At 41.9% G+C, this 27,700-nt stretch overlaps 1 protein-coding gene across 2 annotated transcripts; it reads right to left on the reverse strand.

Annotated features, from left to right (window-relative positions):
- Nucleotides 1-171: 171 nt before the first annotated feature.
- On the reverse strand, nt 172-27,558 carry LOC139294053 (striatin-like). 2 transcript variants are annotated; one of them, XM_070915825.1, is made up of 17 exons: nt 27,256-27,558; nt 15,183-15,286; nt 12,538-12,611; nt 10,276-10,354; nt 9,225-9,395; nt 8,201-8,336; nt 7,942-8,104; nt 6,958-7,068; nt 5,550-5,693; nt 5,279-5,415; nt 4,443-4,618; nt 3,759-3,806; nt 3,547-3,668; nt 3,283-3,450; nt 3,050-3,190; nt 2,452-2,640; nt 172-1,780 (listed from the first exon to the last, which is right to left on the reverse strand). In XM_070915825.1, exons 1-17 carry the CDS (start codon nt 27,466-27,468, stop codon nt 1,611-1,613), a joined length of 2,346 nt encoding a protein of 781 aa, XP_070771926.1. In that variant the 5' UTR covers nt 27,469-27,558; the 3' UTR covers nt 172-1,610. The 2 variants fall into 2 exon arrangements, with proteins under 2 accessions (XP_070771926.1, XP_070771927.1); XM_070915826.1 differs by having other exon boundaries at nt 3,038-3,190.
- Between the last annotated feature and the right edge of the window lie 142 nt (nt 27,559-27,700).

Here is a 27,700-nt window from a genome sequence, read left to right on the forward strand (position 1 = left end):
GGTGCCCACAGCGTAACTCACTGAATCCATGGTAGTTTTCTCCATTTTGTCTAAAAGGGGCCGCACAGTGTCAAACTTTGAAAACCCCTGATCTGCACCGACGACCACATTTGGTATCTGCGAGTTGCAAACAGCTTTCACGTTTGTAAAATGACCAACATCAGAGCCCGGTTAACATTTTACAGCAGGTTTTATTTTGAACATACTTTCATATACAAACCAGTGACTGAGAAAATGGCTCATTTGAAGCTGTACTCTACATGTACAACATCTTGATTGATGTTTTTTTTTGTTACCCAGGATCTTTTCCTCCTCACAGTTTACAGTAAACTGGAATTTGCAGGACATTTCTCTTCCCTCAGTGTTGGATGGTTAACTCATTATTTCAACAGTCCTACAGTACTGCACTAATTTCCTGCTAAACACTGGACTACTGTAAATATCTGGACATGATACATCACATTGTAGTCGAGCATGTCCACACAATTGGGGAAAACTACATACAGTACAAGCCATTCAATTCAAACAAGAGCAAACTGGCCAAAATCAATTAGTTATTCCTAAAATGGACATCTAGAACCAAGTTTGAATTGCAATTATATAACCAAGATGGTTTACTTTGGACACATATGTTTGTAATCTTACTTCTGAAGTGTACAATTACTTGAACCTAACAAACAGGCATTATATTTAATGGTCTGTATCAATCTAACAGCTTTGCCCTGAAATGCACAAAATTGATTCCCCAACCACACTTATCAAAAAGGAGCACTCAATCTCACGCTGCACAGTAAATTTTAAGACTGAATATATATTTTGTTTATTATAAGCATTTGTAATTTTACATCCAATGTTAAAATTGACAACATTGTGACAACCAGCTCCGTTTCTCCGCCGTCCCCTCCCTCCCTGTTCCCCAAAAACAAGCTTGTTAAAATAACATTTTTCAAGACCTTTTTAAAGCAAAGGCACATTTGTCAATACGTGTTTTAAAAAGGAAAATAAAGGCAGGCCAGCAAGCAGAGTCAGTCTGGGAAGCAGAGAAGCAGAAGTGAGAGGCTTCCACGACAGATCCAGCGAGCCTTCAGTACCCCACATTTCTGGAACAACACAACACAAAACCTGACTTGGAGTAAAGGGCCCGGACCTGGTTTGTCTGAGAGGAAAGGTCGAGGGCAAGAGGGATTTGGGATCAGCGTGAAGTCACAGGGGCAGAAGACCGGCTTGAAACCTCATTTCTCCACTCCACACTCTTTAACACTTGTCCTGAGCCTCCTAGCTACGGAGGTTACGTGTTAGTCTGTCTTGGGGGAGGGGGGGGGTGGGGGCGCTGTGGAGGGTCACACCCAGGCCTGCCTGGATGGTAGATGGGGGACTAGAGAGCAGTTCTCCTCCTGGTTGCCCTCCCTGCCGAACATTTCTATGGAGAGTCATGGCCCGTTTGAGGCTAGCGGCTACATAGTCTACCAGTCCGACATGAAACCAGTGGGCTGTGAGAGGTGGGACTGGACCCATGCCTGAAGGTCCTTTCCCTCCTGTGTCTCTATTGGTCCCTGATCATGGGAGGCTGAGTCAGCGAGCGGGGCTGCAGGGAGAGACGCAGCTCCACGTCATACGAACACTTTGGCGAGAGCGTCTGACCCGGCGCTGGCGATGTAGCATTTAGACGGATGAAACGCCACATCGTGGATCGACTCCTCGAACTTCTTTCTGTGAGCCGTGAACTCCTGGATGCAGGTTTTACTCTCCAGGTTCCACAGACGGATAGAGCAGTCGTGACCTGCAGAGGAGATGGTGAGTTACAAGTGGTACGAGGGGAACAGCAATTCAAAAATGTAACTTACTGTGATATGCAAAGGAAGTGCAATAAGTAACTGTGAGCATGAACCAGTTTGTCCTAAAACTTCCATTTGTAGCACATATGGTGTTTGGGAAAACCTTGAAGACGCTTCAGACTTAAAGGTAAAATAAAACCATCCTATGATAGTTCACTTTAAGGGGTAGCTTGTAGTAGCAGTGTTCAGGAAAGTGTGAAAATGAGTCTGGTATATTTGGTTATGGATGAGTATAGAACAAATACAACAAATCAGACTAACCCAGTGTTTAAATTCAGTGACATTGTGCTTTATAAAGCATGTTCCCGGTCCCATTTAGATTATCTGTGACAAAATTAGTCAATTACACCTGCTCACCTACTGCCAAAACAAATAATATTGCTATTGTTACACAAAAACTGTTCACATATTGTACTTCCACATATGAAGATTTTTTTCAAGACTCTGAAAAAAGTATATTTTGTGACGCACAGTGGTTGGAAAAAAACACTCACCATATCAACACTTATATAACTATAACATTATAAAAAAAACAAAACTATTATGCTGATATTCAAAAAGGGGAAACAGCTATGTTAGACGTAGCACAAGGAGACACTTGTTAAGAGGTACTTACTGCCTGACATGAGATAAAGTCCATTGGGGTCTACAGCTAAGCTTGTGACAGCATCCAGGTGAGCCACCATAGAGTGAATCAGCTTCCCGCTGTTGTTGTCAAAGAACTTGATGTGTCTGTCCTCCTGCGCAGTGATGGTGATGGGAAGAGTCGGGTGGCTGAGGACCTTATTGATCTGACAGGGAGCGCCTGGTTAAAAACAGACGAGCACATTAGAAATCACACAGCAGGAGGGGGAATGAATGACATCATTGGCACCAAAAATCAGATCTTTGGAAATATTATGATATGCACCATTAGGTCTTAAAACTGAAGTACTGTATCAGTGACCTACCTGGCAATGAGCTTGAAATTGTTAAACAGAAAAACATGAGGAACTGCTAATGATTTACTTTCCTACAGCTGCCACTAGATGTTACTCAAGAGCCATATTTTGTGATGCCACTTAACTGACTCTACTTCAGCTATACGATTGAATTCAACAAGCGTTATACCTTAATATGTTTTATTATTATTAGCCCAGAAATCAATGGAGCATTTTACTGATCGGAGGTCTAAATGCTGCTTTTTCAAGCAGCCTTTCAGCTGGCAGACCTACCTGGCTCCAAATTAGACTCCAGACTGAGGACCAGCTGCCGCGTCTCCATGTTGAAGAGGCCAATCTGCCCGTTTGTGAAGGATGTGACCAGGTGGGCTGGTTCACTGCACACCAGGTCTACTGAGGAGGGAACTCCTAGGTCTTGTACATGGAAAGACAGATACATTTATGTTATGTTAACATTTCTATTATTTAGAAAAAAAAAAGTCTTGAAACAAGCTTTAAGTCAGTACTTTTGTCTTCGTTGAATACTGCGAGGGCGGGGGAGGTGGTGTTGGCGTCCCACAGTCTCACGGTCCCATCTGCAGAGCAGGAGAGGAGGCGCTGGTGTGCGCTGCTGTACACCAAACCCCAAACTGAGTCGGTGTGTCCACACAACGCTCCGCGCAGCATTGATGGGTCTGTCACAGAAATTACAAGACAACCCAAGTCAGTTACCACAATTAGATTAGATTAGAAAATCATCAGATTCAAACAAAAACACATGACGCTGTTACCGTAGGAGTCATAGGGGTCGATGTTGGGGTTGGGGGTGTTCCAGCACTGTATAGTCCCGTCAACCCCTCCACTGAAACACTGCTCGCCTGTACTGCTCATCACAACACTCAGTACAGCCCCCCTGTGATTCAAATAATGAATTATCAAAACATCTCGTCTGTTAAACCAACACAACAGAGAAATAGTGTTTATTCATGTGCAGTGTTTTTACCTGTGGGCCCTGAAAGTGTAGATGGGTTCCACGTCTAAAGATGCACTCCTGTGGACAAATAACGCGTTCATTAATGTAACGTACAAAACCAAACAGCAGTGCCAACTTAATATACATCGATGATTCAGTTCAAAATCATTGCCGCTAAATTGCACAAAGCCACAAATGGATTTATTTGCTTCCATACCAGTAACTGATTAGTTGCACATACTGTACCATGCTGTTTCATTGTCTTCTTCACAATACCCTCAACTCTAAAGTGACTTCAGCCTCTAAAAATAAACACATCACTACAGACTGTGTGTGGGCTGCAGAGTTGTGACGTGACATAATGAGTCTTGTGGAGCAGAGTGTTGTCAGTTCTTTGTCACATGGGGACAGCTTCCTGTGGCTGAATCGTGTGATAGCGCAGCAACAAAGACGAGCATTCCTCCTTATGGGACTGCAATCAACAACAGAGCTTTTCTTTCTGGTGATGCTCACTCTGCTGCTTCAGGTACAAAGAGACTGAACCAAACACACTGCTGTTTGAGTATTAGTGTCTCTAACAGAGCAGATAAGCGAGGACAGCTAATCGCTACAACATTAAATTTCATTTAGCTCCTTTTGGCTGAGAAGAAAAATGCGACCAACAGCAGAAATTGGTCTGGGTTGTACTGGAAAGGAGTTTGGAGACATTCTTACTTTTTGGCAGGAGCGGTCTTCTGCAGGTTCCACATCTTGAGCGTGTGGTCCTCTGAAGCAGTGACGAGTACGGGCTCCACGGGGTGAAAGGCGAGAGCTCGAATCCCATCAAAATGGCTCCGCAGAGTGAATTTGGGGTTCCATGTTTTTCTCATGGCGTCCTTATTGTTGCCAATCTGAGGAGAGGACATCTAATCAGAACTCAACATCCAATTAACAGTCTTAGCAGCTTTATTACATATAATCAGTAGTGCTAAAATGAGTTGCAGCAGCTTTGTGGAATTACATTAATGGATAAAAAATGGAGTGAAAAGTGAGATTAAAAAGCCCAGAAGGTAGTGTAATATGTTTCTGTAATTATGTGATGCAGTCAGCTACTGTGAACATTTTTTGTAATTAAAAATAACTTTATGACTTTTCTTTAATGCCGTTTCTTCATTAATGCCAGTTCTTTGTATGCCTTGATAAATATCCCTTGACCACTTTTTTCTGTAAAAGCCTGCTATCACACTAAAATCAGCCTAGCTTAAAAAAGCATGCTACAACCCACTCAGGTGTGTTTTTATAGCCATGTGACTTTGACATTACTGTTGTAAAAAAAACAAAAAAACAATCAATTTCAAAGCTGCTTCCCTGACGGTCTATAAAAATAGCTGTTTGAGACACAAATGGCAAGTTCTCAGTGTGTGATGTGACTCGCTACATTAGCTGCAGATTAGAGGAGGACAATGGGATGGCTATTCTTCATGAGGTTACAATGATTACATGACTAGAAAGTTTTCCCCAGTGAAATGGTCCCATGGCTCCTAAAATCCATTCTGCCTCTTCATACTCACATCATATGCCAGACTGTCGGCCTCGTTGGCCACGGTGAGTCCAGCAAGCTCCCCCAGGCCCAGCTCGCTCTCCATGGCCTCGTCTGTGCCCATAATGAACGACTTCCCTGAGGTGGGCGGGAAGGTCAGCGCATCAACTGTGGAAAGAACAAATGAATAAATATACAAGCACTGTAGACACAGTTAGACAAGGATGAAGGGACTGGAAGCCAGTCTAACAAAAGAGTAAACACTTGATTGCTACAATCGACTGGTGATTTTGCTCGAGCACCTTCTTCTGTTCGGTTCCCGTCGTGCTCATTGAACCGGGCCACATTGGGCCGGGATTGAGGGGTGGATGGGGGCTGCATGTGGGACAGATCCTCTGCATCTCTCAGGTTAGCCAGCATGTCCTGCAGCTTGGACCGGTTTGGCCCTGTTTAAAAAGTCAGGCCAACAGTGTTACCAAACAGACAGTGATGGAGAGCAGAGGGGGAAAAAAAATATGAAAATAAAAAAATATTTTATTAGTATATAAGTACAAGCTTAAAAAGAGAACACAGAAGATGGAAGGAAAGCAGCACTGAAAGGAAAGAAAGTAAATTAATAAATGATAATGTAAAAGAAGAAAAAATGACGGGAAGTCAGCACTAGAGTCCTTGTTAGATGAACTGAAGAGGCACGTTTATATCTTTAAGATATGTGAGATGTGGGCTGTGTGGAGAGAGTAACATAACATAGAGCAAGATTTTGTGAGGTCACAGCCCAGGCAGAACCATTTATTTAACCAATTATGGTTGTTGATTTTTTATTTTATTTTTTTAATTCAAGCATTTTAACACATATTGGCCCTGAGAATAAAACCTTTACCCTGGTGCAAAGAAACACAGGCAAAAACTGCCTGAAGAAAATCCCTAACACATCTCCTGATGATTTTCTCCACACACCCACAAAAGTGGTAACGTACCGACACAGCGTGAAGAGAAAAAACAGAAAGTGCAAAAAGTGGTGTCGCAATCAAACGAAGGAGAAAGTGAGAAGAAATGTTGATCTCATGATTCAATCAGTAAAAAAAAGAAAAAACAGAAGCAATACACAACTCATAAATGTAAAGAGCTGTCAGCCACTGAATGAGGCCACGTCTGAAGTGGGCTGTTATTCTGAGAGTAGTAGTATTCAGCTTAGTCACTTCACTGAGTCACTGAAGAAGCCTTTAATTGCTATCAACAGCAGCAAAATGAGTTATTACAGTAGGATCAACACGGCTGACAGATGAGGGTGAAGTTGGTGATCATTACGTTATTATGACTGGAGAAGATACCAATGTCAGAAACAGATGACTGCGGAGACTAGTGCTGATATTTGACAGGTTTGAATATAAATCAAAACAGTCAAACTGGACAGAAAGACATGCATCAAGCGTTACAGTTTGATTGGGAAATAGGAAAATAAAAGGTGACAGGTTTCGTATGTTCAGTGCATTTACAAGAAGACAGCGGAGACATTCGATATGAAATGACAGACAAGAGGAGAGAGCAATGCCAAGTAGAAGGTATAATAAGGAGCAGCTAAAGAAGGAGATGAGATAAAACAGCGAAGATGTTTTGTTTTTGTTTTGAGGCTTTTTGGCTGAACTCAGGAAAGTCAGGCTCTACAGAGAGAGGAGTAGGAGGGAGGCAGCAACGCCTGACAGGACTTACTCTTCACCCCCTTTTTCCCCTTGCGCTCCTTTTTGTACTGCTCCTTGAGTTTGGTTATCAGGCCCGGGTCCACGTCCCAGGCCTCAGAAATGGGGCCTTGCTCGTCCTTCTCTAAACAGGGGGAACAAAACCAGACCAAGAGGCTGTTGAGGAACTGCCCTGGTCGAGGCCCGAGAGGCCTGGCAGGGTGGGTAAGGTGCAGGGACCTCTCTCAGGCTCTCCTGGAGGTTTCTCAAGCCTCCAGGAGAGTAGTAGCCGTTAGGACCTGAGATGAGCATGTTTTCTTTAAGGAGGCCACTTCCACCACAGGGATATCATTATAATCGAGAGCAGCATTCACAGCCATCTTGTTTAATCTTTATAGGATGTCTTTTCTATTGGAAGGAGCGAGAGTAGTGGGAGGGAAGTTAATGCCATATGGGAAATTCTTTCATTTGAACATTTGGATTCTGAGTCATGACAAATCTAAATCATAAAATCCTCACTGTGAAATTGTTAGAATCAAATTGTTGACTCAAGCCCATGTTCAAAAACAAAGAAACACCTCAGCATGACATCAAGCCCAATGAGACTCAAAGGGAATCAGGTTGATTTTACGACACACAGGAGTGGAAGAGACATTGTGGTCACAGGCTAGCTATGGGAACACACAGTGGAAGAGATCACAAACGATGGGTTAAACAGAGAAACTCCAAACATCATGATTTATGACCACAGCATGATATGTGAATGACGAGTACTCCATGAACAGTCACCAAACTATGAGAAAAAGTCAAATTATAAGATTAGAGCATAAAATAATTAGCAATATTTTCAGTGCCTCTGAAACTTGTATTACATTTGTGGACAAAAATGAATCACGCTCAACATTGTGCAAAAGAAAATAAATAAACATTTTCATATTGTAGGTACTTTAACTGTATCTGTGGTGTTTAGATAGTACTTTTCTTCCAACTCTGCTCTCTTGACTGATCCATGACTCACCCCAGTCTGTGCCGTCCCCGTTGCCTCTGGACTCCGGCGAGGTGTCCATCTCGTCAGGGCTGGACAGGAAGTCAAAGCCCTTCAGCGCCTCCTCTGTGTCAGGGTCCTCACTGGTGTCCATACTGGCCGGCAATGTTGACGATGAGGGCTTCTTCCTCAGGATCTGGGGAAAATATTGAGGGCTGTTATTTATAGTACAAAGACAACATCTATTTAACTTAGTGTGAGCGCAGAAGGTGAGGGCAGACTGTCTCCTTACCGTCCTGGATTCCACATGAGTCCTGTCCTTCCCATCGCTATCCTCCTCCTCATCTTCATCACTGAACTCAGCTGCTGCATTCTCGATGAACTTGAAGGCCTCCAGTACAGCGCTAGTGTCAGAGAGCTCAGCTTTCCTGTTGAAGAGCAATGATGCATGCATGCATTACCACACAGTTGCACTAACAATATTTAACTGCTATCACAACTCTTACATTTTCAAGTTAGTGTGGGCTTTTTGTTTCCACCATCACAGCAGCATATTATGCTACAGAAAAAAAACATTATACAGTATCAGAACTGATCCATCACTCTTAGGTGCAACACACATGTAGCAAACGTTGGTGTGTGTTTAAGGCCACTTAACACTGTGTGATTTTGGGCCATTCCAGACAAAAATTCATGGTCGTCTCTTTGTCGTCAATCGATAGCTGTGGTGGTAGATCAGACTGTCAAACACACCCACCGATGGCCGGTTTAGAGCTTTGGCAGCCAAAGACAGGTTGTGACAAAACTGTGACAGTGTCAGCAATTTAAATCCCACTGTGTGACTGACCAACCAATCAGACTATGACATTAAATGACGCAGAAACCACTGGAGAGCTAGCGTTATGCTACTTCAATCAATCAAAATCATTCATCAATCATTTACCTCAATCTCACTTTGTCAAATCTGCATTTCATGTCATGCTCTCTTTGCTCTGGCCACAACCGCCTTCACAACCTCCTCCTTCTCCTCTTCTTCTAGAGGTTTTTCAATGCACAGAAGTAACTGCAGTGTGCACTGTGGCCAAAGCTTGATTATTGCTTTGCTGCATTTTCAAAACAAGAGACCGGCGCAGATGGATGACACTAGTTGACACTCTGCTTCCATCTGTTTTTTTTCTCTCTGTCTATTTTCTATCTGTATATTGGTGCGCAACAAGAGAGTTTATTATTACATCCCGCACAGCATTACACGTAATGAACTTGTAATATTTATTTTATCGCTCAGTCTATAGATAGCTTTAGAGGAGAATACTTACCCTCTGGTGCCCATGCCCTTTGTTGATGTGTCTGTCCCATTGACCAAAGGCTCAGTACTGGTCCGTTCACCCGTCTTCCCGCCTCCGTCCCCGGCTAGTCCTAGCAGCGCTCGGACCCGCTGGGACTTTACATCTAAGATGGTGTCTGTGTAGCCCACCTCCTGCAGGTACCTGGAACAAGGTAAATGAACTTAAACCTGGTTGCCTTTGGTCTAACCCAATTTTAAAAGTGTAATCTATTGTGAAAGGATTACAAACATTAATATGTATAATGTAGTATGGAGGAAGTTTTAGATTAGAAGATGCAGAGACACTGTAAATGAGTCATAATGCTGCAAAGGACCATTAAATTAAGTCTTCTTTACAATACAGGTGACAATAAGTTTATTTACTACAAAGACTTCAATATGATCAGAGATGAGGAAGAGTCGAGTTCTTGTTACTGTCAAAAGTGTCATGTCCTCTGGCAGTTGTCTAGTTGACAGTATCGGCTCTGCTAAGGCAAGATGAGCTACTCATCAAATATTACACCAACCCTGTAGGGATGCAGAAGAAGCTCTAGCAATCTGAGTGGGTGACTGACTGAAAGGGAGGGGTGTCTTAGCACATTATTGATCTGTCCCTTGACACAGAGTCAAGAATAAATTGGCTGCCTCATCAGCCAGCATGTTGGGGCAGATGATCTGTGAGGCTGCCTGATGGCGTCTGGGATTAGAGGCCGGAGGCCGTTTATACAGACTGACTGCAGAGTGGGATGATATGATAACCAAACTTTCCTGAGCCCGCTGGGTACATCGGAGCAAACAAAACAAAACACAGAGCAGGTAATGACTGCTGCTGCCCATGTGAGGGAGCTCTTACCCACAGTTCTTTCTGGGACACAGCACTTCTGGCACAAAAGTATACTTCCTAAAAGCTGTTAGTCCGATACAAGTCAGACTCTGCTATTGCAGAGAAATGTAACTAGGGGCCTGCCAACATCCTGGTATTTCGATAAATTTCTTTTCTGGGTTGAAGCCTGTCACAGAAGGATTAAAGCATGTGGACTTACTGTCTGAGGAGCTGACGGCCTTGTTTCCAGGACAGCTGATTGTTGAGCGATCCAGAGGACTCGTTCTCGTTAGTCTCATCTGGAGGAGAAGAGAAGGACATAAATCAGGGCTCCACAAACAGCACAGCCTCTGACATTATTTCCATTCTGTAAACACGACCAGAACATTCCTGCATCACGGCATCCTGGCAACTACACAAATCCAGCGCTTAGTTGCTTTCAGTCAGTCAACAGTGGATTAGAGTTAAATAGTAGAGGGTTTTGCTTCTCTTTAAATTGTACCAGTGAAATAACACTTCTATTGTAAAAATAACCAAACATTCTTGAAACAGCTGCAAGTACCAACCCAGTCACCTTTTACTGTAGTTCATGGTTGGATTTGGACCCCAGTTATTATTTGTCAACATGTGCAACTTTAATAACTAGCCTCAATCCAAATATTTACACCCCAGTAGGTAATAATTACCTTATTAAAACTGTGTACACAATACTAGAAACAGAGAAGAGATTTAAAACTCATTAGCAACGGCTTGTTCTTGATGCTAAAACAAGACATTTGATATTTAATGATGTATTCCGACACCTCCAAAATGGCTGGTCTCTGCTCCAACCATGTCCCATGACATACTAGAAAGAGCAATGACGTGTGTGTGTGTGTGTGTGTGTGTGTGTGTGTGTGTGTGTGTGTGTGCCTGCAGCATCCAGAACAACACACACTCTTTATGACGGTCTATGGCCCTGACAAAACAAAACAATGATGAGATTCAAAGCTCACTTTGATGCTCAACAATGTCAGCACTTCGCTGGCGAGTCAGCTGGGAATTTGTGTGGGGCAGAGAGACGTGATAATAAGATGGGGCGAGTGTGTCTGTAAGTGGTGTGTGACGAAGGGTTGATTTGGCGGGGCAGAGAGCCTCAAAAAGTGGGTCATGCCTAATTCAGGAGGGTGAGGAGCGGGCAGGTGCGCCACCATACGAGCAACCCCACCCCCCATTCTCCTCATCTCCCCCTCTTCCATACCCTCCACCTAACACCTCTCCCCTTCACCTCTCCTCATGTATCAACACTTCAAGGGCTCGGGTGCTTTGAACAGCCCTCATGAATAGAGATGAGGAGAGGGGAGAGGAAATGTCGCAATCTGACTTAATGACGGCAGAGGACTTGAACATTTAATGACAATAATATAACGAGAAACAGGTAGAGCACTGATACAAGGTTAAAATAAGGTTCTGTAATGGTGAACACTAAAAAGTGAGGGCAACATTTTAGATGTTTGAGTGGATAGAGTAGTGGTATTTAGCCATGCAGAGAGTTTTTAAGATATCTGATGAGGATCATTGTGCTCAAAACCTCACTCAGTTGATAAAATCTCACCACAACGTCAATTCAGTAGCTCTCCGGGAGATTTTTGGTCACATCGCACGATCTTCATTAGCAGGTGGAGTTACCATTGAATTATATTTGTTCAAATGTCCAATATTTCTAAGCTCTTAAGGACCTCCCGCTCGTGTTGGCTGAAACTACGTTATGTTTGGCATTTTTTTTCTCGATTAATTTTCTGTTGACAATACATTTTTCGACTAACTGTTTCTGCTCTATTACATAAAAACAATTCAATGATATCTCCTTCCAGAAATGATGTTACTCTGGATAATCCACAGAACTCACAACTTTCACTTTCTACTAAGGAAATAATCCATTTGACAGCTCTGTGGATTACATAGAATAATACTGTTTCTGTTTCTTCACCACAAATTCAATTAAATTCAACTCCATTGTATCTGGGTGGAGACAGAAATATCCATGGCAGATATCCCCAAACCTGGGCAAATAAAACCAGAACTATCTGCATGGCTGCATGACTAGATACACTAGAGGCAAGTGTGAATCAAGCCTTAATAGTGCAAGTATCTTCATCAGAAATCAAAGTGAATGTACAATTGTTCTCAACCTTTCTTTCTTACATGTACCGTCATGAATGCTCTCAATCTGTACTATTTTTAAAGCAATGTGATCCCATTTGTTATTCATTGACTGTTTAAGTAGCTCAATATTTGTTCAGTACATCCGTAACAAACAACGCCACTCTTTCAGCATTCAGGAAAGGGCACTGAGAAGAAAGCTATTGAGGCCAACAAGATTCAACATGAATGCAGCCTTCGCATGCGTACCAGTCCTGTCACTTGAGGTATGTGAACTCAACAATCACAGTGATTTAGTATGAAGAGGTAGAGTTGGCTGTTTGAGCCACGATAGACTTACCAGAGTCGTAGCTCGGAGGCTTCATGTCACCTTGATTTAACTCTGTCCCATATTTTAACTTGTGGTACTTTGCTCTGGAAGTAAAGAAAAAACAAGTTGGAGGCGGACAAATAAGCAAACAGGGCTGATCAAAAAGGTCTGAGAAGAAGCTATTTAAAAAACTCATTATGCGTGGCATCTGCATAAGCTTTGAAAGTCATCCCAACACAACTTGCTCTACTTCTCACAAACACGATCACTTGTTAGACAGATTCACTTGTCTGCTCAGCTGTAGGGTAGCATGGTCGAAATCAACATTCAAAGGAATATTTTTTAGATAGCATAGGGGGAACAGGGCCGAAACTACTGTAACAATTACTTTTATTATTGATTAAATCACTTTGCTCTATTAGCTGTTAGGAAATGGTGCAAATGCCCATCATAACTTCCCTGGTCCCAAGCTGATATATTCAAAATGCTTGTTTTGTCTGATATTCAAATAAGATAATACATTTACTATCATAGGGGACTAAGAAAACCAGCTGTAACCAGTGATTTTTTTTGCACAAAAAAGACCTATATAAATGACTGATATAAATGGCATACAACAGCAATGGCTTCCGTCTGTTTCGGCCTTTGCAATGCTGAGATGCAATTTCTTCCTCTGTGATCCAGAGGAAGCAACCCCCATCCAAATCAAATTCATTTGAAATTGGGTACATCCTACATTCAGAAAGCCATTTCTGATATTGCTTTCAGATACCCTTGGAGACATGACCTGTTGCTTAGCAACCGGGGAAAGTGATAGTAATCCTGGGTTAAGTGTTGCTCCTGATGCAAAGTCTGCACTGATCTCACTGGAGAAAAGTAGATAAATATACACTACAAACAGCCGGAGGATGATTCCATGCTTAAAAAACCTAATGATGATGTTGTAGGTACAATGTATCTAACCTCTGAGCTGACTGGAGGAACGATACGCACTAACCCATTTGCACACCTGTCTAACTTGGTTGTGTTAAGGCACTCATTAGCCTAGACAATCTCCCATAAGATACCTGCAGCCAGCCTTTTCATTTGTTACTCAATCTTCTAGTCTTCACCTTTACTTATCCAGGGAGGACTTAGCTGACTGCCAGCGCTCATTTCAGCAATGCTTTGCATTCATAGAATTCCACACATTCCCAGCTCACTGTTGTCTAACAGAACCAGTGTCTTCTACTGTCAGCCACAGAGCAGTTAAGCACTTCCTCTGTGGTTATTGTTGAGGGAGGAGAAAGTAACTGCATTGCCTTGCTACACAGAGAGGGAGCCATTAAATCACAACCTGCAAGGGAGTGGTCGAAATGTGAGCAACATCTAATAATTTGATTAATGACAGATGGATAATTCTGGTTTATTACAGCGTCTGACAGGGAAAGAAACACAAGCTGTCAGACGATCAGAGTTGTAAGTTGTAAACAAGAAAACCACTTCATTTAGAGGTCAAACTGAGCGCACCTGAAATGTGGATAATAATCCCTCATCACACAGGAAAACTATGCACACAACTAACAGTATTGTGGCAAAGTTGGACCAGGATATCTGAAACTGGGATGGATGTTTATAACAGATAGTTTGGGTAATCATTTTACACTTACAACTGACGGTCTGACTGCTCGTGTTTCTTGCCCTGTTGGACTTTTTTTCAGCAATAACATTGGTGACTATGTGTTATCATCGATAGGCCAAAACTACAAAATTACGACCCAACTTGTAATAAACTGGAATTATCCTTAAAATTTAGTTAAGCTGAGCTATGAATTGAGTTGAGCTGTGTTGACAGAAACACAAAAAATGAATGATTTACATGTATCCAAAATAAATAAGGACTATTTGCTGCAGTTTTTGGAGAGGGCCTCTGCTTCAGAGTCCGTTTGAAAAACATGTTGGATGGCTTAAAGTCACTTTAATAGAGACGTGTTGAAATCACCAATATATCTCTGTTCTAGGGTGCAGCCATGCGTCAAGGAGGGAGGGAAAAGCAAAGTGCATCACCACCTCTACCACAGGGACCTTTTGTGTGACTGTGACGGGCTAATACACATGAGAATGAGGACAATGTAATTCTCCTGTTTTACTGGAGAAAGAAAGCTGCGACAGAGAGAATTCCTCTCTCCTCCTTTCCCGTCCTTCTACTGAGCACGGTGCAGAGTCATCAGCATCCGACAGCAAACAAAGCCTTCATGCCAACACGAGCTCTCGTCCACAGACATCACACCAGCTGGACTCGGGGGAATCTCTCTGGCACTCTCACTCCATTACTGCTTCTGCTGACACCAGCTGAGACATCGGACTAGTACGCACAGAATATAAACAAGAGGAGGCCGGAAATTCTTTTAAAACGCTAGCAACCTTTTTACACATTATATAAAACCTCTGGAGTAAAGATGTGCAGAGAGCTGCACTCTGGAGTGTGCTAGCTCTGTGCAGGAGCAGCAGATGTTGATTTGTTGACCAATGAGAATCTCCCACTGCCATGTTCTCCTTTTCTATATTTCTTAGAAACAGGAATTTAATTTTAGGAGCGCAAAAAACATGGAAACACTGCAGTTGTTGCAGACTAGCTGAGGTATTTGTGTGTGTTGTGGGTGGGCTGAAGCAGCAGTGGGTGTCAAGGCACTCACCTCTCTTGCTTCAGCGCGTACTCCAGCATTTTGATCCTCCTCACAAGGTCTTTCTTCAAGTTCTCCTGGCCTTTCCTCTCCCCCTGCAGGAAGGCGATTTGGGCCTGAAAACATAAAAATAGGATTGTCAAGTCAAATTTTTAAGTAGTAAGAGATTTACAGCAGTTGCTATAAAAATAGAGACAATGTTTCCGGTGTTTTGGCATCTTACAATATGAGCTAGCTAGCAACAAAGACTTAACTTCAAAGACAACCTCGATGAGGCAACATCTGAGAACAACTACTTCTGTCGAGACTGAAATAGGATGATGTCAAATCAATATGCGTGGCATGATGGGAAAATAAAAAGCCAATCTGTACTATTCTATTTTAATCTAGCCCACACACTCTCCCACGCACAAACCTTTCCCCCTCCCTCCTCTAAAATCCCTTCCCTCTGTACATCACTGTCTCTCTTCAGTAACACGCAGCAGCTGTCGACGCACTCAGTCTGAGTCAGCATTACATTACATTGCTGGGTATCTCTCACACTCACACACACACACACACACACACACACACACACACACACACACACACACACACACACACACACATGCGAGTGTGCACACACACTTACACACATGCTCACTTGTAATGAGAGTGGTAGAGAGTGAAGCGTACAGTACATGAGCTGCAGCAGATACATCAAACAGAGCAGGTCCCACACTAAGCAAGACTGTATATATCTTTCAGCAGGATCAGACATTGTACAATTGTAATCGGCACAATATATTAAGTATAATTAAGTATTCTGCTTTACAAATGGAAAAAAAGGGAAAGGAAAAAGTCAAGACTGATAAAATCATACTATACTGTGATACTCAATCTAAAGGGATCTAAGCTAGGCTAGTTAGCTTTCACAAGGACTGCTTTATCTGCCGGGAATCTTTGGCAATCTCACGATTCAATTCACAATTGATTCTAGATTCAATAAAAAGAAGGGGGGCATTATATTTTGACTCACTCTCCCACTGAGCTGCAAATGAAACATAACAGACACTTAAGCTAACGGATCTTGATCAGGGTCATTATCTGACAAACATAAAAAAAGTAGAGAAGGTGTGTGAGAGTATGCAGCTTTTTTTATTCAAGGTATTTTGGATGTATTTAAGTTAAGTTAACAGCATTAACTTGGAGGGACTTACAGTCTTCTTCCTGATAATAATGTGCGTCCTGAAGGAAAAAAGCAGAGCTGTGTTGTTGTAAATGTTATATCTCGTGGTGTGTTTTTTTCTTCATTTTTGTATGGTAAAGCGGATATAAAAAAGTCATATTCTAGTCTTAACTCACTTATCACCAAATATGTAGTCACTGCCTTGCGGCTGTGTAGGACAATCACCTAAGTTGTGCTATAAACATGAAATAACTTTTGTTCTGGTTAAAGCTTTATATTTTTCCTTAGAGTGTATTGCCTTCTATTACATATAGTCTGAGGAACAGAGAGAAACCAAAACCAAACACAACTAAATCTGTCCACAAAGTGAGTCTGGTATTTTAGGGGTTACAGCAAGAAGAGTTGCCAAACAACTCTAGAGGCTGCTGAAGTCTCTAAAGGCTGCGTTGTTTACAAAAAGGAGGATAAGCACGCTGTTGTTTCCACTTCAGCACTTCATCAAAACTACACTCTCCTTTAAAGTCCATCTCAGTTGTTGAAAATCACCAGCGAGACAATGAGCATAAGAGGCGGATTTAAGTGCCTGTGGTTAGGAGAAGATGAAAGAATAACTGGATTGCAATGTTTAAATCTTATTTTGGATTAACACAAATGGCAAACAAAATCTGAAACGGTAAACAGATACAGAGGAGCGGCAACAAGATGGTAGATCATTGCAAACAAGGATGAGGAAAAGCACCACGAGGCAGACTGTTCCTGTCTAACTTCAATTCCAGTTTTCCCTTGGGAATGATTGAAATTCCACCACCCGTTAAACATCTTAAAGGGAATGAATATTGACTTGATTCCCTGCATTTCACTCGACATGCAGAGGATGGTGCGAGTTTGAGTGGGCCGGATCACAGTTTCACACGGATAGCAAGTAGCGCTGCTGCTGCCTGCAACAATGAGTCATGACAGCACTTCAATCTGCCTCGTATTAATAACAGCATTTCTTACCATCCACAGTGGAACTCATAACAACCTGCCGACTAGAGCTACAGTGCCCTTAGGATTTAGGGTACTGGTCCTCAGTTCGACAGTGTAAACAGCACCGAGTTCAGTTGGCAACAGTTGCATGCTAGCAATTGAAGCTCTGGAAAGGTGGGTCAGCACAGCACATACATCACTCTACCTATTACACCTGCACAGTCTCCAATTCCACATTTACCCTGTTTTATGTGCATCTACCCTCCGCTGGACCTATACTAATGCGTTTGGGATTGACATGATGTTAACAGTATTTAGTATGCATCTGACTTCCCACTTCTCAAAACAGGTTAAACTTTACAAAAAGGCCATTGGTGCATTTATCAGCTCAGTTACGGTAACATGGAGCAGGGCAGACAATGAATAGAGAAAAGTTATTTTCTATCTGATGAAAAATATTGATTTGTCCTAGTAGGTGGGTTGAAAAGAAGGTTTTCGGATGTGACAGGAGGACAAAAGTGGTGCAGATGACGACTAATGAACAAGTTGCTTAAATTCAATAAAGCAGGGATCTGCTTTGGAGGATGGGAGAGGAGGCACATAAAGGAGCACAAATAAGGCATTAGGAAAATATTGCATATGGAAAATTATCAGTTTGGATTGGGCCAGACTGTGCGGCTCCCTAAATAACTTACTCTGGCTAAAGTGGTTCCAATCAAAATATCAATGAGGACCATGGCCTCGGGACATTGAAAGTGTATCACATGCAACTGGACTGCAAAACCTACGAATACCTCATTAGGCTAATTGCAGAGCTATTTTCCATTAAATGTCTCTTGATGTCCAGCTGAACACAGTTGATCTCTCAGTTAAAACAACGCTGAGCAGAAAGGCAGCAAAAAACTAATTAGAGAAAATATCTCACTTATAACACTGAGAGCTAAAGCATGGCCACACAGTAAAGCCCTACCTCAAGAATGTCCAAAACGATGACAAAGTGTAAGAACAGCTTGATAGGTTGTTAACTTGGACTCACTCAACAAATTACCTCACATGTCACAGACAGAGATTGCACATTGACTCATTTTTCACTTTGGATGAAACTGTACATCTGCGTTAATTTATATAGCGAGCAACCATTCACTTCCTTATCCACATGAAGCGCTGGCCCAGGGACCCCCTGGCGTCCTGCAGTGCCAGAGATAGAGAAGAGTGCAGCTCTGTGAATCTCTGGCTCGCCATCTCTCCTCCATCAAACATTAACCTTGGGAGGAATGCAATGAGTCAACTCGGGCCATAAAGAGACACAGGAAGCATTTAATTCCCGGCCTCACACTGCCTGCATTATTGGGCTGCTGGATAAGGGCTCCTTAGTCGTCTGAGTAAGGGACATGTAGCATGGGGCATCCATCTAGAGCGCAGGGCCTTTCAGAGACAGGAAAAGGAGGCAGAAGGGACAGGCTAATAGCTAGAGAGGAAAATAAACACCAGCCACTGGCTTAATTCTTTTGAGCTGAGGTAAAAAAAAGTTGGTCACAATACCTTCTGCTTTTGCATATAGTCAGCCCTAGTTTGGGTGTCAATTTCCTACTCTTAATTAAATTAGGAAAATAAGGAAAAATGGTTCCAGTTCAGCTTCCAGTTCAACTTAATCACAATTTGAGACACATTTGAAGACAGAAACACATAAAAACAAGTTCAGCTCTTGTCAATTATGGTAAGTAACAAGACATTATGTCCCTTTTCAGAGCCATTTAGGTTGATGCCAGTTAAGTTAGTCTAATGTGGTTGTTTCACTACTAATTTCAATCTGAGCAGGAAAACAGTTTTATTCATTTTTTTAGTGTCATCGCACTAGCATGACATTGACAAAGTTACACACACATTGTTGGCAGTGGATTACACAGACAACAGCAGTGAGAGGAAAACAATTCCACCAAATGTTATATGGTCTTTTGAATTTGAATTTTCAGTCAATGGATGTATGATGACTATACCCGATGTCCCCACTATTTATAAATCAGACAAGACCTTAAAGTCTGGGATTTGCGAATTCTGGACATGTTTTCTCCCAGACTTGTTCTGCGTCATCACCAACAACATCTACAACACAATGCGGCTATTTAATCTAGACAGAGTGAACACTGTGAAAAATCCAGTACATCTGAGCGTCAAGACAGAGCTCACTCCATTTGTAAAGGAAATTCACTGGATACTCATACAACCTCAGGGCTTATACACACACACACACACACACACACACACACACACACACACACACACACACACACACACACACACACACACACACACACACACACACACACACACACACACACACACACACACACACTGGCCCTTCGGCCACGGTCAGAGCTGAAGAAGGGAAGGGGCTGGTGTAAATCCAACATTTACAATGCAAACAACCTTTCTTTCAGCGAACACCGGGTTTACTCGCACAGTTACCACAAACCAATGAGCACCATGATGGCCGACCTGATGACTAGCCAAGTACATTCCACACATGCCATTACACTAGTAGCCAGAGACAAAAAAGGCAGCAAAACAACTGAAGCAAGACAGAGTTGCTGGGGACTACTGTAACATGGCTACAGCAGTGTGTTTCCTATTTGTTCACAGATCAACATAACGTCTTTCTGGCTAAAATAGCTCACTTCAGGTAGCTTAAATCTTGAATACTTGTGGCCACTTACAATAACATTTGTCAGTCATAACTGCTGGTACATGTACTCATCACTTCAAAGATTATATTTACACCAAACAACATATTTTAAACGGCTTCTGTCTGTGGTCAGAAAATTCATTATCTTTGTAAGTGAGAATCTGAATGCAAACCTATGATTAACATATAGTAGTCTGTCCTCACAAAATATGCTGTAAGTTGTGTAGACTGTCCATGTCCAATTTTATTTTCATCCCTTTTCTCCCTCAAATACAATGAAATCAATTTAATTAAAGGCATTCAAAGGTGGCTTCACACATACTTCAACGTACTAAATACAGACAGTGAAGCAGTCTCAAGAGATTGTTGCTTCTCTGCTGGATCTGCAGCATCATTTGACGGGGTGGGCAATATGGATGAAATCCTCAATCACAGTTAATGTAATTTTATATCACAATATTGCTATACATCACGATATATGCTAATACATTTTGTGGAAACTGTTAATAGATCATTTGTAGATACCAGGGTTTCTGCAGGCTTCACCAAGTTAAATTCAGGGCTTAAGACCTTTTTAATACCATATAAAATGAAATTTGATACCTGTTTCACTGTCAAACTAGCCAGTATAGTATAAAAAGTATGATGGAAAAGCAATTCTACAGTTTAAAATTATGTATTATTATAACTAATTTCTTTCAGTACTTCATAGCTGAAATGTTTAGTTAATCTAAGTCTGCTAACAACAGCTCACAATCAAATACAAATACATATTTCATAACCAACATTACTGCCTACAGCAGGAAAGAGAAAATACGCAATACTTATTTTATTACCATCTAAGGAACCTGAATTCAAAGCTTTTTGAGACCAGCAGATAACCTGGATATAGATCGTTTTTTGGCAAATCCAAAAATCACAAAATCCAATACTGCCATAAAGCAGACCAGCTCACTGATCTGTAACATTGCCCACATAAATGGTAGAGCTACATTTCTGATGACAGACAAATGTATAATGTAAACATCATTCCACCCACCCTTATTTGCGACGGAGTGATTTGTGACTGTGATTTCTAAAATTAAGGTTGACATCATCCTTCTACCCTCCTAAAGAACTTCAATAACTCCAGTTTCACATCCAGCTGTCTCTTCACCTCCTCCTCAGCTCAAGATGGCGAGGGTAAAACTGGTCGTCTTTCCACAACCACATTCCGTCTCAGAGAGCATCTGAAAAAAGGCTACATACTAATCAGTATGTGCTCGTATTATACAATCATCAGACTGACAGACTGTGGAGTATCAAACAAACTGCTTAGCTTAATCCACTGCTCCATTTTGCTCCTCGTGTGCCACAGAAGCAGTGAGCTACATTGTGAAATGCTGAGGACCTGCAATCACTGGCTGGAGCTCACTCCTTCAAATGCAGACACTGCACATCGATCCACCCTGCTCATGTCCACGGGCACAGATTCAGGATTGCTCTGGAGGGTCAGGGTGAGACAGTGAGCTGCTCAAACTGGGATTTAATAAAGATTTCTGCTCAGTTATCTGGAATGAGCCAAGCTGTGCCTTTCATCTAAAATCGCTCACAGTCAGAGTTGCAGATTTGTTGTTTTCATCCCATCACGAGTTTCCACTTGAGCTCCATTTTACACTTTGCCGTCACACGGCTCACGTCAAGTTGACACTGCAGTGCTACCTCACAGGGGGTGCAAGCAAAGGCAGTGTGTTGGGCTTCTTGAGGACAAGGGTGCTGCATCCCATGTTGGTGCATTAATATTACATAAGGCTCATGGCGCACATGCACACACTCGCATACTGTATGCAGGCAAAGAGCTGACTTTTTCAACGTCAGCATTTTCTCTGACAAATAGGTTGTGTGACTGTAAGGTGTGGTCCTGGCACAACCATGTGGAAAACAACATTTACATCAGCTTCACAAGAGCGAAGAAATGGGAGAAAATCATTTAACAAAGACTATTGTAAAAAGCCTTCAAATTGTAGGTCTGACTACATTCCTTTTATTTATGTAGTAAGAATTCACTAAAAGGAGGCCGGATTTGAACAGCGACATTGTGCTTCATGATTGGCACCTTAACCACTGGGTCACTGGGGCACCCCAATACTTAAGCATTTATATATGATGCAAAAAAGATGTCAAATAAAATTCTATTACTTAGGCCAATACTGGATTAATGTAAACAAAAAATGAAATGAAAGGAAAAGTTTCCCACCAGCTAAATATATGCGTGAATGTAAAAAATAAATCAAAGTCCATATCCACAAAGAACCATGTTGCATGATATATTTAAAATCTATATGTAGATGTAGACATAGTATATCTATAAGTATGACAACAAATATCACTCTAAACATTTACTTGAAAGCAGAAAAACAAAATTATTTTCACCATTTGATCTGGTGAGTACACCAATTTACAACTTGTCGAGGCAACCTCAGATTTACTGTAAAAGTGGGGGAGGCAGGCAACTTTGTGGCACAACCAGGCAGCTGTCCCGCACACCCACGTAGACAGACGAAGGCTGTAAGTGTGAATGGAGGAAGGAGAAGGGAATTAAGAGGCCAACAGGGCAGCTCTACAGCATAGAGAAAGGCTCTCCAACAGAGACAGTAGAGCAAAGCTCAGAGGACCAGGCTTTAGTTAAAAAACAAGGGTCCCTTCAGGTTCTCTCACAGGAAAAACACAAACCCTTTTAAACTACTCATGATGATCTGTACAGTGAACATTTGATATACACTGCAATGACTGTCTTTGTGGTGCTTCTGGTGAGTATTACCACAGTCTGTCTTAACCTCCTAAGACCCAAGTTCTATCTTAATTTCTCTTTGCTATCTTGGCTTATTGGGACCTGATAAGTATAAAAACTAAGCATCATCTGTTGACATGATGTAGGTCCACATACGGGGACAATTTTGAATTTCCATATAAGCAGAATTAAGTATTATGGTATAACCCAAAATGTGATGTCCACGCATGTGGATGCCAGGTCCTAGGAGGTTAAACCTATGACTGAGGATGGAGATGTTTCTTTGTGATCTACACCCTAGTTACGTGAGAAACGATGTGAGCAGTTGTGTAGCATTAGCTTTTATGTGAACTGGTATTCTTTTTTCCTGACCCTGAGGTTTCTGTGTCAATATCTGAGAGCAACATTGAGAAAACCGTACATATATTCTTGGTGAGGAAGCATGTACTTTCCCACTCTGAGGCGCACACTGGGAGGGCAAACAAAAATAACTGCAGCTCGAGGGTGGATGTAGTATCGACTGAGGAATGACGGTGACACCCATTTCTGAATGCCACGGTACATGCATGTGTATGTTTGTGCGTGGTTCAGTCCTTCTTATTGCCGCACCATTGAGCTAAATAAGCCTCAGGCTTTGCCATTAGTAAAAGTAAACATGAGATCACAGTAATAAGTCATCTAACTGAGGCAGGCTAATTCTAGGCTGCTACACAGTTTGCTGCAGCCTTCTCTGACATGGAGAAAGTAATCAAATAACATGAGCCACATAATAATCTTGCTCATGTTAAAAGCTTGTCCTTTAGAAATACAAGAGACATTTCAATCCAGTGAAAATAAGTGGGTCCACGCTTCAGTGTGCACCCACACAGAGCCACCTTACACCCTGAGTCACCTTCAACCTTCTCCTGGTGTCAAATTATGGCTGCTGACAGATACTTCTGGCAAGGAGATACCCAATGGAGCAGGGATTTCCCCATAACTGGAGGGCTGATGAAGCACACTGGAATACTGCCTGGCTTGTACAGGGCGCAACTCGACACAACCTCAGTCATCAGGCCTGGAAAAGATCTGTGCTAATCAGTACGGCAGGGTGCAATTAAATCAATACCACAATATCAATAAGAATTTTTTTTTCTGATAGATATACATTATTATATGGTAAAGGTATGCAAAATAATCAAATCACAGTTCAATACAATTAACTGTTTTACTTACGTCATAAATCTCTGCAGACATGTAAAGCAAAAACTTTTTTGTTCTCCAATTCCAATTTGCTGGACAACAGGAAATTGTAAAACAACTACATAAACACAATGCAATTCCACTGATAATTGCTACATGACTGAATTATCATCCTGCCCAACTGAACAACGCTTTAAAGTCAATGGCAGCATGCTGTGTATACAATGTTTATTAAAAATACACTGACTGGCGTGTGCCACTAATCACACTAAACCCACACAAATTGGGCTAACCCACCACCCAGTTTCAGTGCCAAAAGTAAAGTGACTCTGAGTGTTCAGTCGTTCAACAGGAAATAAATCAAAAACCAAATTGATAATCAATTAATTAGAGCTGAAATAATTAGTCACTTAATCAAATAAAATGAATCAACAACTATTTTAATGATCAAGTAATCATTTAAGTCTTTTTTATTGGTCAGATAAAACAAGACATTTGAAGATGTCACCTTGGAAATTGTGATGACACAATTTTATGACATGAATAATAATAATAATAATATGAACATGAATATGAATGTCTTTGGGTTTTTGACTGTTGGTTAGACAAAACGAGCAATGTGAAGACCTGTAAAGGCCATTTCCACCATTTCTTGACAATTTAAAGAATAAAGAATTAATTGCTTATCTGATAAATAGTTGAATCCCTACTCACTTTCATTACCAAGACAACATACTGACTAGAGCTGTAACCTATCACTAGCCAAGCAAGCTTGATTGAGTCAATCAATTGATTTTCAATGACCACTAAACTGGAGTCTAATCACGAATGACAGCAGCCTATACATTTCACAGAAACGGCACAGCAGCAGGACAAGTTGGACATGTACAGTACAGTTTCTGTGCTGCTGCAGGAGAGAGGAGTGGCTCTGAGCATGACCTAACAGGCTGGCTGGACGACATTCCTACAAGCCCTGGGGTTCGCCTTCCTCCAAAACAGCGACGCAAGACACAGCTTCAACTGTCTTCCATTCAATGTCTACACAACCAGCAAGAAAAAACTAATCCTGAGAGGAGAGTGTTCACTGAGTTGTGAAATTGCTTTATGTACATTCTTAATGGGCTTATATCTGAAACCATATATGTAACCTTCTTAAAAGATGCAAGATAACATGTCAGTTTTGATTCTCTCAGTACAAAACACAAATGTGTGGACATGACGAAGAACATTTCAGCAGCATGTTGCAGAGTGCAGCAAAAAAAACATACAAAAGATGCTGCATGGTATCTTCCATTAAGGCTCTATGCCCACTAGAACGTTTCATTATTCATACATGTCTATTTACGTTCATTTAAGTTACTTTCTATCTTTTCTTCCTCATTGTGGTCCCTTCTACCAATACCTTCTATGGGTAAAAGAACTGTATATGGTTGCAATATGTACACATCCTTCAAGGACAAAACAAGGTTACATACTATGTGGATTTTCAAAATTCCTCCATTATAGTGCAGCACTGGCACAGAAAGATATTAAAAGAGAGACAACAGATAGCCTAACAAAACAGAGAATGAATTCTTGAAACATCTATTCAGATAGGTACTGTGCTACAGTGATTAGAGTGCAATTATGAGTAAGCCAGAAGTTTTAAATTATGTTCTACGCATCCACTAGCCTCACATTTGAGGTTAGGTGCAACAAAACAAGAACTCAAATTGAGCGCGCACTGTTTTGCCGCCACAAACAAACCACCCAATAAGCCATTTAGCAACCTCTCTTTGCTTTGCTGCAGTTGCTGCTGCCTGGCTGATAAGCTTGCTTCATGACAGCAGACAGGAAGCGTAATACACGGGCCAGATGAGTCAAAACCCCACTACACTGAGCAGGGTATACGTCACCGATCTAAAAACAATGCAGTGTCTCCCTCTCGTCTCTTTGTTAGCTGAGGTCAGTCTGTCGATGGAGCTGCCTGTTGTCTCAGTGTTGGCTCTCGTCTATGATCCAACAACTATGGCCGCATAAATGGGTCAAACTGATGGGGGAAAAAATTAATTTTCTTCTAGACGTTGGGCATGGACACAGTAATAAGCTGTAAGAATCTACTACTCAGATCCTGGATAAAAGCATGGTCTGTTGGTGTCCAAAGTAATTTTCCCTGTTGTAGCTAATTAGTAAGTATGACGAGTTTCTCATGCAGGCTGATTATAATAGTTTCTATCTCAAATTAGGATGAGTTAAAACAACAAATATACCAGTTATATGGCTTTGACATCCTGCCAGCCAAAAAAAGCCAACAACTCATTCACCTGTAAATATACAGTAAAATGACTGGAACAGCACTCCTACACAGCACAATCAAATATGGAAAATGAATAAAGGTTGATACATACAGCGAGAAAGTTAAAATTCTAGTTGGACTGGAAACCACAACAAAACAAGGATTTCAGAGTGAACTTGGGCATTTGAGACATTAACTTCTAGTTTAAGCAAACTAACCACCTTCCCAGTTAGTGTCAGGTTTCCCTTTAGAAAATTCTAATTCACAGCAGGATAACCTACTGCTTTCTTATATCTAATAAATAGTTGAATATGTCAGTAGTTTGACCAGGTAAGGGTCAGATTTACTATCAAAAGAGTGGACCAATTAAAAGCATTGCGACCTTTTCCAAAGACAGACACATATAGCAGATAGCATTTTTGATTTTCTCTTCAGGAGTGGCAGTGACATGGCAGCTAGCTTATGATAAGATTCATAAACAAGACATACTAACTCCACAGTCTCTTGTGTTGTGCTGTCAGCACTGACAGCTCTCAAGAGACCAAAGCACTTAAGAAAACTACTACATTTCATCCACGTAATTTTTTCTGGGTTTAGAGATAAAATGCAATACAAATCAAGGCGGTGTGCTATAAGTTACAATTAGCTATATGTAGGCAGGTAGCCGCTATGTTTCTACACAACGTTCTTGCACACACATTAACCACTTTGCTAGTTAATGTAGCTATCGGTTGGTCGTTTGAGTAGAGCTATTTTCCTATAAGGCTACTCTAAAGCCGTTCTTCCAACTCCTAAATGGCAGCAAGAAAGTTTAGTGGTTTCAGTCACAGTAAAGAGGTCGCCAACAGTCGTCGTGCAGTCGGGTCAGGGGGGCGCTGCAGCTCCTTTTAGCTCCTGAGCTAAAGCTAACAGGCTAGCCTGGTAACCAGAACAATCAAACACAGAAACTCAACGCGAGTTAGTAGACAGAAGCAGCACTATGCCCTGGTAGTGCCACAAATATGTGGTCGAGTATACATAAAATGTGGTGGTTTTCACCTGTAATTCGGCCCGCTCCACCTCCCATTGTGCTCTCTCTACTTCAAAACGGGCCCATTCGTGCTGCAGGAAGTGCAAGATCCCCGGGATACTGTACTGCGCCCTAGCCGCCTCCCCAGCGTCGCCATCAGGCAGCGGTCCTTTCCCACCGCCGGGTAAAACAGAGTTGTTATTGTTGTTGAAGAACACGCCGGGCCCCGCCTGTTCGTCCATGGCCGGACTCGGTGGAAAGGTCTGTCCGTTGTCTCACTGATTCGATGTGCTTGGTAGCAACGGAAGGGCAGAAAGCTATCGACTGCGCTCTGTCTCCTCGGCTAGAGGGAATGAACTCACTTTCTGACAGCTAGCTGTCATTGAATGACGTCAGTAACGGCCACGCCCACAGCGTGTTGGCTGGGGGCGCTCGATTCGATTGCCCAGACTTCCCGGAGGAAACACACTCCTT

This window comes from Enoplosus armatus, chromosome 12 (assembly GCF_043641665.1).
Source record: "Enoplosus armatus isolate fEnoArm2 chromosome 12, fEnoArm2.hap1, whole genome shotgun sequence".
NCBI lineage: Eukaryota > Metazoa > Chordata > Actinopteri > Centrarchiformes > Enoplosidae > Enoplosus > Enoplosus armatus.